Below are 15,372 nucleotides of genomic sequence, written 5' to 3'. Positions count from 1 at the left end.
CCGGTTACAGGATCATAATATCACTGCAGAGTCCATCCACTATAGTGCTGCACTACCGTGCAACACACACACACACACACACACACACACACACACACACACACACTAACACTAGTCTTGCATGGTCTATGCACTGATGTATGTTTGCAGGCACACATACATCTCTCTCATGCATACACACTTGACATCACTAGTTTTTTTTATCATCTGCAGCTTCATTATAAAATTAGATTTGTACTTTTCATTTATTCATATGTTGCTGCCCGGTTTATGTCGGGCCCACTCGTCTCAACTTTTCACATAATAATATCATAACACACACTTAGCCACAAGTGAATTTCCAAATGTCTTGTTTTGTCTGACCAGTACTGTAAAAAAAAACAAAGTTAGAATTGAGGATGTTCAATTTAGGATCACATAAAACAAGAAGCAGCACATTTTTACAGTTATGAAGCTACAACTAGGTCATTTCCAAGATTTTTGTTTAAAAAAAAGCGCCTATACTGTAATAATCATCATTTAAATTAGGTCTGTCACAATAATAACATTATCGACTTATCGTATAATAGCGTAATTATCAACATCATCAGTATTGCCACACTTCACATTAGCAGCTAAGAGGCTATTCATGTCACATTGGCTAAGCAAGTAGTGTCCTCCATTCCTCACTGTGTACGTCCTGAGTGGAGACTGCAGAAGAATTAAAGGTAAATAACTCTGTCCCCAACCATAATAACAGTCTGTGTTTTTACAGAAGTGTAGAACCCACTCTCCAATCCCACCCCCCTTTGCATTATTATGCTATTATATTATCATTATATCATTGGTATACAATGATCTTCAAACGCCAATATCGTTTATCGTGACTATTTCATATATTACAATATATATTGTCTAATAAAAGTAGTTATCGTGACAGGTCTAATTTAAACAGTTTCAGATTCATTTATTTGCATTTTAGTGATTGTATTTAGTGACATTGTTACAGTTAGTATCATTTGTTATGACACTCATTTGATATTGGACTTTTATTAATATATATATATATATTTATTTATATATAACAATATAATAAAAATAACATTTGAAAAAGTGAGGGGGCGGCTGTGGCTCAGGACGTAGAGCGGTCGTCCTCCAATTGGAAGATTGGCGGTTCGATTTCCGGTTCCTCCAGTCCACATATCGATGTGTCCTTGGGCAAGACACTTAACCCCAAATTGCTCCCGTTGCTGCGCCAACGGTGTATGGCGCCGTCCCAGGTGGCTGCCTGTAGCCGCAGCTCCCGTCGAGCTGCTCCTACACTGTAATTTCCCAGCTTGGGATCAATAAAGTATATCAAAAAAATAAATAAAAAAATATATGTGATAGGGTGAGTAGAGTTAGTTACCTCTAATAGGATATATATGATGTATTTTGTGTTTGATGGACACATAAGAACACTGTTGGACTTTTGGAGACACTGAACCTGACTGTAGACAATATATACATACAGTATGAGTCCACTGCTGCTGTAAATATTGTCACAAGCACTAAATAATGTCCAATTGAATAATGAATGCATAATGAATGAATTTCAGTTTCCAACTATTAGATTGACCTTTATAACTGCTGATTGGTTAACCTCCTGTCATTTACTAGTCACCTCTTTATCTCCGCTGCTTCTGCTTATATGAACCTCATGGAAAAGCGTACTTGTGAGACAGTTTGCAGCGACGCGTTAAGTCACAGCGACCTTGAATGAATGAAGAGACCGCGGCTCCATTTTGGATTGCAGTGCCTCCTCTACTGCCACCACCACCGCCGCCATGCGTTTATCTACTCATTTATGATCTGTTGTATTCATATCTAGAAATGGCTCATAAGGGTGTGTAGGACTCCCTCCTCCACCCCTCCCCGGGCCTGTGAACTTTGACAGTCAGCGGAGAGGGGGAGGAGGGAGGAGGAGGGAAGGGGGGGATGAAATAAAAAGATGGAAAAAGACATAAAAAAGAAAGAGAGTGAGTGAAGAAGAAGAGGTGGAGGAGAAGGGAGAGGGGAAGAGGAGGATAATGAAGTGGAATGTAAAGGGGTGGGGCACCTCTGGTATGTCAGCCCTGCACTCTGTGTGTGTGTGTGTGTGTGTGTGTGTGTGTGTGTGTGTGTGTGTGTGTGTGTGTGTGTGTGTGTGTGTGTGAGTCTAAACACCCTGCCATGAGTCAGTGAGTCAGACATGCGCAGCTGCTTCGCCTCTCAATCACACTCTCGCAAACTGCTTTGAAACTAACTCTGTTGCTCGCTCTCTCTCTCTCTCTCTCTCTCTCTCTCTCTCTCTATCTCTCTCTTGATTCGCCATTTCCCCTCGCAGCTCAGTGAACCACTGCTGTCAGTGTAGAGACTGAAGTAGTCACGGACACCTGATGTTAGATGAGTGGAGGATATGCAGCTGATTAGAAGAATTTGTCAGGAATAGATTTAACTAGAATGCTCCTGTAGCTCCAAACTGATTATTCAGTAATCCTGATTATTCTTAAATAAAGTGAGCTTGTGTTAAATGTGAAGATGTATATGTGCGTCTGAAGATGTTTTCAATCTGACGTCCTTTCAAGCCAAATGATTTAACTACTTTGAGGGGCTTTTTACTTAACGAGAGCCACCTTGACTGAGATGAAGTGACATATCTGAAACATCATGAGGAGTGTCCTCCAGGCCATCTCTTGTGATGCATAGAAAAGTATCATATATGTGTTCTGGTTTCACTCCAGGCAGCTGAAACACTGGGACGAATGGCAGGTGAAGCATCCATCAGGAGCGCTAACTACTGCAGAGCTCATAAATGTGTCCCTTTGAGGGGAATTTTTTTGTTTATTGACCCAATTAACTAATCAATCAATGTGTTTGTGACAGCTTGTGCTTTTTTTAAATCAGAAAAGGTTTAATTGGAGCAGGTTACCTGTACAGGTACATGGTTCAGAGGGAAGAAGTTATTAAACAATGACTCTTCTGAGGACAGTTAGATGTCTGTTAAAGAATGCCAGGAACAACTACACAATATTTTTGTCTTCCACAATGGTCACCATGTCACATTAGGCAATCATAGAGCCATAAAATCTGGCCACTTGCTGCAATACTACACATACCTGTCCCTCTCTCTGTACTGCTTTTAAATGATCTCTCTCAGCTTCATTTGCAAAAAGCTCAAAAGCGTGTGTTTTTGTCTGACAGCTGCTAAGAAGATGGTAAACTGCATTTCAGTACCATTCACAATATTGTTCATCACTTTATGTTCTCTCTTGCAGATATGTACGTATGTATGTATCCATGCAAGTATATATGAGTGCAAACTAACCTTTTTTAGGGTAAGGTGTGTGTGTTTGTATAGACATATGTGTGTGTCCCTGGGTGTGCGGTGGGGTCCGGGGGTCCGGGGCCACTTTCCCATTCAGGTGGGTGGGCGGTGGTCTCTGATTTTTGGGCCCTACTGTGCCTCTAAGCGCGTATTCTCATTTGCACTTATTACAGTGACTCAGAGTGACTCTGAAGGTGTGCTCTTGGTGGATCTTTTATGTGATTGTCACACATTCCTGACTAGTCATTATGAATATAGTGTCCCTGTTTTATTAGCTCTATTCAATTCAATGGTGTATTGCTGATTGTATGTCTAGATGACCTCAGTTAAAATAAAATAAAAATTGATCACAAAAAAAAAAAGAAAATCTGGCCACATCTAAATTGGCAATGGCAATTTATTTATGTTTTTCCGTTTTTAGGAATTATATAACAACATGATGCTGGAGTTATAATGCATTAAAAAAGCAATTGACAACAACAACATCAACAATGAAAAAAAACAGGACAAGAAACAGAACAAAAAAGGGAACTAATACCAGTTCATCAGATATAGCCGTTAAGTAGATTAATAGTTAAGTAGACTAATAGTTTTAGGTCAGAGGATATATTATACCAGTATACATACAGTGGACAGTTACCATATACATACAGCCATATGGCGCTAACAAAATTGAGTCAAAATTGGATTGAATCCATGTAATCTGATCCTGAGATAAACAAAGTCATTTAGAGATTATCAAAATCATTTCAGAGATTATATTCTATACTGAGTGTAGGTCAACCAATAGTGAATGTATTGGCTTTATATCAATATCAATATTTAAGAGGGTTTTTTTTTAAACGTAAAAACATACAGTAACATAAACAAATATTTTTGATAAGCATCCCACATCAATTGTAATAATGGCCTAATAGATAATAATAATGAATCTGCACTCTCTGGTGGCTGTATTTCTAACTGACCTTAAATATGTCTTAAACGGCGCACAGGTGGTCGAGTGGTTAAGAGTGCACGCCATATAAGCAGCGACACCGGTTCAAGTCCCTGTCGGCGGATCTTTCTGCGTGTCACACCCTCCTCTCTTTCCTGTAATTTCCTGTGTCTGTACTGACAAATAAAGGCGTCTATGCCAGAAAAAAATCTTTTTTTTAAAAATCTGCTACGCTAAGCTAATATTGGCTAATATATATTAGCGTAGTTCAAATAACAAGATTATTTTTGCTAAGCTAACTGTAGCATTAAATGTTGGTGATCGCACGTGTGTAATTACTGAAGTTACTGGTTGTAGCTGCTCATGCTAACTACAGACTTCTAGTTTCTCATAAAAGCTAACAGCATTTATAGTACTTGCTAGTTTTGGCTTTAATTTAGCTAAATGCGCCAACTGGATGTCTAGTTAAAGGAATATTTCAACATTTTGGCTGGTTGGCTGTCTTGCTAATTGTTAAATGACAATATTGATGTGACCGTTGTTTACATGATTAGCTTACCTTAGCATAAGTACTGGAAGCAGCTAGCCTAGCTCTGTTCAAAGTTTAAAAAATATGCCTACTAACACATGTTGTAACATGAGGGAAACATGAGTATTGAAGGTGTTACACAGATTGTTAAAACCCTTTCAGGCACATTTGTTATTAGTTTGGATCTAAATTAAATTGACTGGGCTGCACAAATCAATCGCTCCAGTGCTTTTTACATCATATTCATGTGAAGCTGCACATGCACAGAGCTACTCCAGGTTCAAGTCTTGCTCAAAGGTACCTCGGCAGTAGTAGTAGTTTTAGAAGAGGGCGTGGAGAACATCGCTCATTACCCTCCCACCTTTTTTTACAAGACTAATCTCAATCTCTCACCTCCTCCTCCTCTTCCTCCTCTTCCTTCCTGCCCCCCCAGCAATCCCACCAAACCCACCCCCTGCTTCCCTCCTCCTCTTCCTCCTCTCACCCTCCCCACCATCCCATTCTTTGTCATCTCTTTGGGTGAATTCCCAGCTGACTCTGTTTGTCATGGCAACCAACCAGTCGTGGTGACTGGGCCTGCAGCTCACACTTCCTGTGTGTGTGTGTGTGTGTGTGTGTGTGAGGAGACGCATGCGCAGTGTACTGTTTGTGTGTGTGTGTGTGTGTGTGTGTGTGTAGACAGCGACTGGCTGCATGAGCCTGTCAGCCTGGACCAGACTCAAACACACTGCAGCCATGCCTGTTTTCTTTCTTTCTTTCTCTTTTTCTCTCTTTCTTCCTCTTTTTTCTTTCTTTCTCTCCCTCTTTCTTTTTTGTCTTCCTTAATTGTTTTTCTTTCTTTCTTTCTCTCTGTAGTAGCAGTGACATTATCAGATAGTTTGATTAGACCAATCTTGTAAACTGTTGGAATATCTTTTTTTAGCTACTGTGGCTTCGTCATCGTGCATTTTTTCTCTCTTTCCCTCTCTCCTCTTCCACTGTATATATCTACCCCCCACCCCCCACTCACACACCGTGCCCCACCCCCCCACTAAGTATCTCAATGTGCTATTCTAATATGGCAGGAGGAGGGTAGAAGAGGGGGGGTTTGGCTTTAAATCTGGCCTATGATCCTGTGGTACAGCAGGGAACGCTGCTATTACATAACTGTATGTGTGTGTGTGTGCGCGTGCACGCACGCTGGGCTACAGTTTGCAGCGGCAGTACGAGGCTCCCATTGCAGCTGCTCTCAGTTTCAATGTATGTTTTTTTTTTTAAATCCCCTGTTGCAGTAAGCTTGTTGCTTTTAAGCAGCTTCTTGAATTACCGCTTTTAAGCTTCTGGGTTTCAGCCTGAAAACTTCACTGCTGAATATGATGGCTGCTTCGGTGAGCTGAGATGTGGTTTCGACAGTCATAATCATATTCTAACACTGGACTTAAATGAACATATGAAAAACCCCCAAAAAACAGATGTGAAATTATTTGGAATATCAGAATTATTTGAGGTGTATTCCAGGCAGGAAGGAAGAACAGTTTTTTGTTACGGAAGTGCTCTGAATTGGTTTCGGAAAGCGACTAAAAATGCCAACGAGGGGGGAAATCCTGTATTTAAAACAGGGTTAGTTATTGAGAAAGATTTGTTTATTAATATCTTACCCCAAATTGTGCTTATTTGAATGTCACAAATGTCAAGTTCTCTGTACTGTCTTGTACTCAAGGGGGTACGTTAAACACCCCTTGATCAAAAGGGACTGGTCCAAAAGGGTATGCTACGTTGAGAATTCAATGGTTAAGGGATGTAATTGTTGCCAAAACCAGGACTATATTATTCATTTTGGTTGAAAGCTGAAATGATTAGTCCCTTAATTCATAATTTTAACAAGAAAATTCATCAGTAACATCTTTACAATTGACTAATCATTTTTGATTTGTTGTCTTTTATGGTGGTCAACTGAAAGATTTGGACCACAATGGACCAAAAAAGCAGTTTCAATATGTCACTTTAGGCTCTGGTAAATTGTGAGGGGTATTTATCACTATTTTCTGACATTTATAGACAAAACGATTCATCCAGTAATTGAAAAAATAGTTTTCAGGTTAATCATCAATGTACATTTTTGGTCATTTTGGTCATTTTTCTGTCATAGATGACATACTTCGATAGGTTACCTATTTCTACAATGAGCATCAAGTGAACTCCTGTCCTGTCTCTGGTTTTGTCTTCCAGATATATGTTTGGTAAAGGTGCGAAGCGGAAGCTGGACGAGGATGAAGAGGGGCTGGAAGGCAAAACGATGGAGGCGTCGGTGGCGGGAGGGGGACTAGGCTTCTGTCCGGAAGGCCTTTCCAAGGTATCGTACACCCTTCAGCGGCAGACCATCTTCAACATCTCCCTGATGAAGCTGTACAGCCAGCGGCCGCTTGGTGAGCCCAGCCTGGAGCGCCGAGTCCTCATCAACAACATGCTGCGACGCATCCAGGACGAACTCAAGCAAGAAGGCTCCCTGCGGCCGTTGCTCCTGCCGCCCTCGCCGCCGCCCGACGACCCCATGGATGAGGGCTACCGCGAGGCGCCTTCCTTCGGTGTTTTGTCAGCAGCGGCGTCGGCTCAGGTGCCCCAACCTTCGGCGCTGCTGATGCCGGTGATCGTTCCACCGCCTTCACCCCACCCGTCGGTGCCTCCCACCTGCCAGACATCCCACACCTGCACCGATCGTGTGGAGGCCTGCCCCGCCCCTCTGGAAGCCTGCCTCACTCCAGCCTCCTTACTGGAGGAGGACGGTGGAGATTCAGCCTTTTGCGCTCCGTCTCCACCCACTCCTCCTATGTCGCCTCCTCCTGCGCAGCCTCCACCTTTGCCGTCGGCACTTCTGAGCCAGGCATCCCCCAGGGTCCCTGTGCCTGCCTCGTCCAATGACGGTTTCGCCTCCGCTCTGAGTGACATGGAGTTGGGTCCTCCCACAGCCATAACAAGGACAGCAGCAGCTAATACTACGACCGTGACTACCTCCCCAACTCCCATGCCACTCACCCAGCCCTCCCACTTAGCAGCCCTGTCCCCAGCACCGATGGGACCACCCAAAGACTTCAGAGCCGTGGGTGCTAAACCAGAGGCAGCTAGCGTCTTGCTAGCAGAAAGCCGCTGTGCCGAGCTTCGGCCGCTGGACACTCTGCCCACACTGCCCCCTGTAGGCCTAGTAGACATTTCCTCCTCTCCTTCCTCCTCTCCCTCCTCTTCCTCGCCCTCGGGGTTTCTCTCAGACTTGGCGCTGGACGATGTCCTGTTCGCCGACATCGACACGTCCATGTATGACTTTGACCCCTGTACGACAGCGGGGGCTGTCGGCATGACAGCGGGCGGTGGCCTCGCCAAACTGTCGCCGATGGTGACGGCGGACGACCTCCTCAAATCACTGGCGTCGCCGTACAGCGGCCCCGCCCCCCAGGTTTCAGCCAATCAGCCTTTCAAAATTGATCTGACAGAACTGGACCACATCATGGAGGTGTTGGTGGGTTCGTGACTAGCAGACACCACCTTTGAAACACAAAGACAGTTTAATCCGGAGAACAGACTGGAATGAAAATTTGGGATGAATTTAGGGTTTTTTCCTGGTTGTTCTTTTTATGTTTGTTTTTAAATAACTCTCTTTAAAGGTCGGTAATTGTAAGCATCGATGGTGATGTCAATTAGTACTACTATGACAACTACTACTACTACACAACACTGTGCATGCACTGTGCTCGCCTTTCCAAATATGGAAATGAAGTAACCGGGAAACAAAGACACACATATGTTTGTATTTCTATACTTGTGAGGACCTCCAATAACTACATTCATTCCCTAATTTAAACCTAATCCTAGTTCTAATCTTTAACACGGACCTAAGCCTTAACCCTGAAAAGTTACTGTAAATAGAAAGAAATGAGGACCGGCAAGTTGTCCTCATTCTGGAGGATCTTTGCAATCATTCTATCCTTGTGAGGACAGTTAGTCCTCACAGGTATAGAAATACAAGTAAACACACACACACACACACACACACACACACACACACACACATTGGATTCATGGCTTTTAGCAGATGAGTGCCTTTCAAAATGACCACTTATTCAATTCCTGTTTTTACAGTATTTGTCTGTTTTTCTTGTTTTTTTTTTCCTAGATCTTTTCACTTTAACAGCCTAGAGAGGTCAATCCCTCAACATTTTTAATTTATTCTATTGTATTAAAAACTGTTATTAAGTGAGGTAATTTCTCATGATCAAATAATAATTATTTAATCTTTTATCTTATTACAGATGCTGTTTTATTTGAAAAGCGAGCATAATAAGTTTTTATGGAATACATTGTTTTACCAGTGTGCTACATATTAGCTTGGCTATATAATTACGCTTCGGCAATAGCTCTAAAAACACATAGTGGTTTGTTGAAGCCCTTTTGATAGAAGGAGGTGTCTGTTCTTGTACACATTATTGTTATGAATTCAGTTCAGGTTTTATGTATTTTTTCTTTACCTTTCTAATTGGCAGGCACGTAACTGTGCTGGATGCTATTTTACATAAGCCCGGTTGTATGGGCTAGTTATCATGCTTCAGTTTCAGCAGAATTCAAATGAGCTACACCCACAGGAACGTGTTTACATTGGAAGCGGCAGCAGCACCAACACAGATCTCAGTGGGATGGAGAACATCTGAAAAGTCCAACTTAAGCAGACTCCAAACACCACTCTCCACCACATGTTTTTTTTTATTGAATGCATAATTTGGCTTTACAGGACCCAAAAGAAATGTCACAAATTTCAGCACCATTGGTACTCTGTAGGTTTCTTAGAATAGCGTAAAAAAAAAGAAGGAAATATTTTAGAAGAAATGCCTTATTCAGGGTTTTTTGATGCAACAGATTTAGCAACATGAGTGGCAGACAAATTGCAGAGAATGTTTACCCGTGTTCAGGATAGAGGCTCTTACACGCCAAATGTCAGGGTTCTGCTCACCTCTGTACATTGTGCAGTACAGTTTTGAGGTTGACCCCAAAAACCGCTTGGATGTTTTAAACACATGCGATCGCCGGAGGGCTAAATCTGTCTCGTAAATAATTTGAATGTGAATTTCCAGTGAAGTAGGAAACCCAAACCAGGGTGTTAACCCGATACTGCAACCATGCAAAAAAGACTCCGTTGTTTCAAAACACTGCTCTCTTGCACAGTCCACCACGCATGAGTTTAGGCACAAAAAGACTAAATATGATGACTGAGTGCAGCATCCAAGATGGAGGGTCACATGAGGATACCTATCATCTTTATGATTTTCCCAGCAGACCACACACGCACACAGTTTTTCATAGAATGGGAAGCTCAGTTTACGAATGCTGTGTTTAAGCCTTTATATGCTGATCTGTTCAAGTTAAATATATATTCCAGTTTACATCAAATTCCCATTCATATTTTTTATAATAATGAAGTTGATACGTTTAATAATTCAACAATTGAAATACATTTTACTGTCCCCAGTTCACAGATTTAGTTATTAACTATTGTGGATCAAATGTATGGAGGATGGGTTTGCTATTAAAAGCATTTTTAAAAGAAAGATTATGTATGTAGTGTTTGAGGCTAAAAACAGTCATTTATACATTATTAGACTACTGACATTCTTTCAGAGAAAAAAATCTGAGATAGAGTAGACACATTGGCACCAGGCTAGTTGCCTTTTCATAGTGACAAAGCCTGCAGAGGACACCCACATTAGTTTAAGTAGTTACAGGACAACAACATAGTCGCCTACACTTTTAGGAATCTGCAAGGATGCAAAAAAAAAGGCTTGTTTTGTAGAAGTTGATACAACAAAACAAAAAGTTGTGAAATGCCTTTGCTTGCTGCAATACTCAGAAACATATTCATAAGCAATGAATAAGAAAAGCTTAGTCATCACTTTGCCTCTTGTAGACAATAAAACAATATGATTTCAACTAATAGGCTGATATGTAGAAGGGGAAATCCTCCCTGGGATACTTCTACAATGGGTTTTTTTGATCACCAATGCATTGCAGGACTGACTACATGGTAATCAAAACATTAGAAGTGCAAAATGCTTTTTAAGCATCCACTGTTAGAGGCTCAAACCAAAAACCTGATATTTAAAGTTGCATTCATTGTTTTTTTGGCCACTTGGGGGCAGCAGAATAAGCCGAAACTCAAATATCTGACATATTATTCATCCATTGCATTTATTTTAAGTTGTCATCTGCATATGTGGAGAACATAGGTCCTTTTAACTCTGATTTGGTTTCCACCAAGTCCTAAAGGAGGTGTTTGGCTCGTTAGCTGCGAAAAAATGGCTAAAAAGCTCGAGCTAAACGAAACCGCAGAGCTTGGTGTTCATCATTTTGGCCTTTTCTGATACAAACTCCATTGTAACTCATTATACATATCGTCTACATTACTTCAATGGATTAGAAATATTTAAGGGTGGATTTTTTCTTCAAATGTAGTTAAGTACCTAATTACACAAGAAACCCTCAACACTTCTGTGTCTGCCAACACAACAGTACTATGGTATGAAATGGTATGTTAATGGTATTTCTAGCAGAACTCCCAGCTGGTGGGACTCAGTAGTTGTTAATGGGACAGAATGTGTTATCTGTAATCCAGCGTGACTCATTTTTACCGTGTTAGCCAACAGCAGTGAGGCCGTGTAATGTTAAAACGTGTTCCAAGACAGATCATTGGCTCCCCAGCGTGCTTTTCACCTCATCTAGAGTGTGTAAACGAAAAACATTTGAACTGAATTCAAAGCAGAGTGTGAGCCGAACAGACGGCAGCACCAACTAATACTGTTTGTAGACGACTGCGTCATGTTTCTTTCACTATGTTTGAATTTTGGAGTGCTTATTTTTTTGTCAATGAAGTTATTTATTCATATTGGGTTTTTTCTCTTTTTTTCTTTTCCGTGTAAATATATTTATTTTTGATGTGAAGTGAACATTTGGATTGTAAATGCGTGTACAGAATGTGTGGTAGGAATGTACTCTGCTCCAGATAGGAATGTATCTGAGTGTGGAATTATGGGTGGAAGCCATTTTTTTTACATACATAGGTAGTTATATTATCTTGTTTATCTGTTTGTTTGTTGCTTTGTTATTGATTTTTTTGTGTGTGGGGGTGGCGGCCACAACTTTTTACATCTTTTGTACTCTTTTGTTCATCATTTTCCAGTTGAAGGCGAACAGTTCATGCAGCAATACTCAAAAAAAAAAAAAAAAAAAAAAAAGTCTCCAACCTTCAGATGTCAAGACTCCAAAGCCTGTCATAGACACTTCAATGCCAAAAGTAATGTACATAGTATGAACAACATTCGAGCTCTTGAGACTTTTTTCGATCAGTGTTTGTAATCGAATCTGCTTTAGCGCTGTCCGGGTGTGCTGCGGTTCGACTCGCCAGGAAAGAGTGACCGCAGTCCAGGCTGATTTCCTCTATGAAGGCTGTATTTTTCACAGACCTCAGAGCTGTGCCTTTTTCTATGCAATAGAATATACAAAAACACAGAGAGAGAAATTATCAGCTGTATTGGGATCCAAATGTGGACTGTAGATAAAATATATGTATACATATATATATGTATGTGCGTGTATATATATGTATATATATATGAGATAAATGGACTGCTGTCTATGAATTTGAAACAGTCTTACTTTTGTAGTTTTATATATATATATAAATATATATATACAATAAACTGTAAAAAGAGAGGATGTGTCTTGTGGTTTCTCTGTGTACACTGTGTACAATCTTTCTTTTTTTTGTGATACACATAAACACACTGACCTTCACATTTATTGATGTAACGTTTGACAAAAAAAAATCATAGCTCATCGTTCTTCCACTAGCTTTTTCTGGAGCTTTCAATCACTTCTCTGGTTTGAACACCTGTCATCTCAATGACAATCAAGTCAACTCCATGTACTGATGAAGACAGTTGAGTTATTTGAGCTGATCTTGATTTAAATCTAATTATACGATGTTTATACGAAGATGTCAAATAATAAGTTTCTTAATGTCAAAAAGTCATAAGATTATGATTTTCATTGATTTTTCTGATCAAAGTGTTGTGTTATAGGATTATCTTAATTTTTAATGTGTTGGCATATTTATATTGACTCACTTTATCCTTCTGATGTTTCTTACTACATAGTGTTAAGGTGGCCTGTGTTTCATTTTCACAGATTCTCTGGAGGACAAACCCTATTTTATATTTTAACGTTTCAGGGTTGGTCATGATATATACATCATATATGATACATAAAAAACATGATGGTACCCTCACCATAAACCACACAGATTAGCCATCATTTTTCAGAAAGAAGCTCTTCACTACAATCTTTAGCAAATTTAGATGTGAGGCATAAATGAAAAGCATGTCACTTTGAAATAGTGTTATAGTAATAAATCTTTAAATGCCAGCAAAAACTTGGAATTGTTATAACATAGACAATATGTGGATGCACTACAGTACAGGGACACATACAGTAAATATAGTGTTTATATAGATTTTCTGTTATAAATCCTGTTTAAAAGCCCATTCCATACAGAATTATTCATATTCTTTCAGCCTAAAATCTCTAATGTAATACTGGTATTAGTTTGTGTAAGTGAAATTCGCCATATATGCAGAGAAAACATAGCATGACCTCACTGTCCTCAATATTACTGACAGGCCTGTCTCCACACACACCACCACACATACATCAGATGCCTGAATGTCTGATTGTTGGCCTTAATTTCCTGTTCGATTCCCCTGTGGATAAAAACTGACGCACACTTAAGAGAAGATTCTCAGAACAAGCTGATTTGCATTGGAAACACATTCAATCTTCAGATTCTATTCAAAGCCCCTTTTCTTGTATTAAGACAGATAAGTGACTCTTTCAAAAATTGTATTTACAGTGGGTTCATTTAGAGGGAGACGTCTCCGGGCTGAAGGATGTTACAGCACATTTTACAACTGATAAAGGAATGATACAGTAATGACTGGTCTACTATGGAGTCCCAAAACTGACTCAATGTAGTAAAAGGTTATCAGAATATATAACTGAATAAATCAATGCATAAAATGGTGAGTTAAAGTGTTTTACTTTGACCTTAAGTGCATTTAAACTTGATTAGTTTGAATCTTCTGTGTAGCTGGTCAGCTTAGTGCAACTGAAAAGTGAAAACACTGGAAAAAAAAGATAATGGCTAAAAACACAATGAGCTTCTGGCTTTTAGCCGAAGCTAACTTACTTCATAAAACTGCAGCAGCTAATGCAGGTACTGTAGTAGTCATCCATACACTGCTATATTACAACTACTCTCTAACACTAATTAGAATAGTATATCAGATACCTTCACATCCAGAGATGTCTTTTGTCTTCATCAGGAGTAAAATAAATCTTGGATTTCATTACCTTGTGATCTCATAATGCCTCATAATGTTAAATTTCCCTCAAGATTAATAAAGTTCTTATTGTAATGCAAATAAATCCTGTAATTAGGCTAATAAAAGAAAGATAACTAGTTAAATAAAGGAAAAGCATAAGATTTTGTTTTTATACTCCAGTTAATTAACAATTTAATTAACAGTAGCCTATTCAGATGTATTTTCAACTCCCACAATATATATAAAAATGTTTGCTTTCGGCCTTCTGTCAGTTTTATAGCTCCCTATTGTCCAGCTCTGAGTCTCATTGGCTGTGTAGCTGCAGGAGTTCAACGTGTAAACTATAACAGTAAAAGGTTTAAATGTGTTTAGCTCCTCTGTGCACCGTCTGTGTTTTTTGCTGTGTGTCTTTGGGTAACAGTTCCACAGTCTCCACTATGAAGCTCAGCCTGTTTTGTTTTTTTCTTCCAGTTGACAGCGGCACAGAGCCAACATTTGCCACTGTTTAACAGCCATGACTCCTGATCCGCAGGCCGGTGGTTATTTCCAGCATTCAGGCCACACAGCTGTGAGGGGAAGGGGGACAGTCTGTCTCTATTGGTGGAGGGAGGGAAAGTTTAGCTGAAGTTAGCAACAGCCCAGCTAAGGTCACCGAGGACAACACAGACCGGTCAGTAACAGAGAGAGCTGCTTCTGTCTCTCTCTCTCTCTCTCTCTCTGTCCGCTTATGTCTTCTGTCTCATTAAAAACATCACAGTCTTATAAGTGTGCTTTCATAATAGGCTCAGCTGATTTGAATATGAGTCCTGTTTCAAATGTAACCCCCCACCCACACACACACGCCCACACACACACACTCACACACACGCCCAAAAACTTGCGAAAAGAAAGAAAAGAAAGAAAGTGGGTGGTTTGATCAGATTTACACACATAGTTAATTCATAGGGTGAAATAGTTACAATCCATTAAAGATTCATAATAGAGTGATAATAATAAATTAACATAACATTTTTATATTGCAGAGTTCACACAAAAATAAATATAAGCAACAAAAAGATGGGAAAAAAACATAAAATGTAAGTCAAAGCTCATATGAGTATTTTTAAAGAGACAACAAATAACAATACATGACGTAATAAGAACAAATAAGGTAAACAACTCTTAACATGATTCATTAAGCCAAGTTTGA

At 39.9% G+C, this 15,372-nt stretch overlaps 1 protein-coding gene across 2 annotated transcripts in view; it reads left to right on the top strand.

Annotated features, from left to right (window-relative positions):
• sertad2b (SERTA domain containing 2b) overlaps nt 1-12,516 on the top strand; it is a 43,324-nt gene extending 30,808 nt beyond the window's left edge. For both annotated transcript variants that reach the window (XM_062430936.1, XM_062430937.1), the window contains exon 2: nt 6,997-12,516. In XM_062430936.1, coding sequence (XP_062286920.1) covers nt 7,001-8,290 — 1,290 coding nt within the window. In that variant the 5' untranslated portion in view covers nt 6,997-7,000 and the 3' untranslated portion in view covers nt 8,291-12,516. The remainder of the gene's footprint in view (nt 1-6,996) is intronic.
• The last annotated feature ends 2,856 nt before the right edge of the window (nt 12,517-15,372 follow it).

This window comes from Scomber scombrus, chromosome 12 (genome assembly GCF_963691925.1).
Source record: "Scomber scombrus chromosome 12, fScoSco1.1, whole genome shotgun sequence".
Taxonomy (NCBI): Eukaryota; Metazoa; Chordata; class Actinopteri; order Scombriformes; family Scombridae; genus Scomber; species Scomber scombrus.
This window is presented reverse-complemented; position numbering and strand designations above follow the sequence as displayed.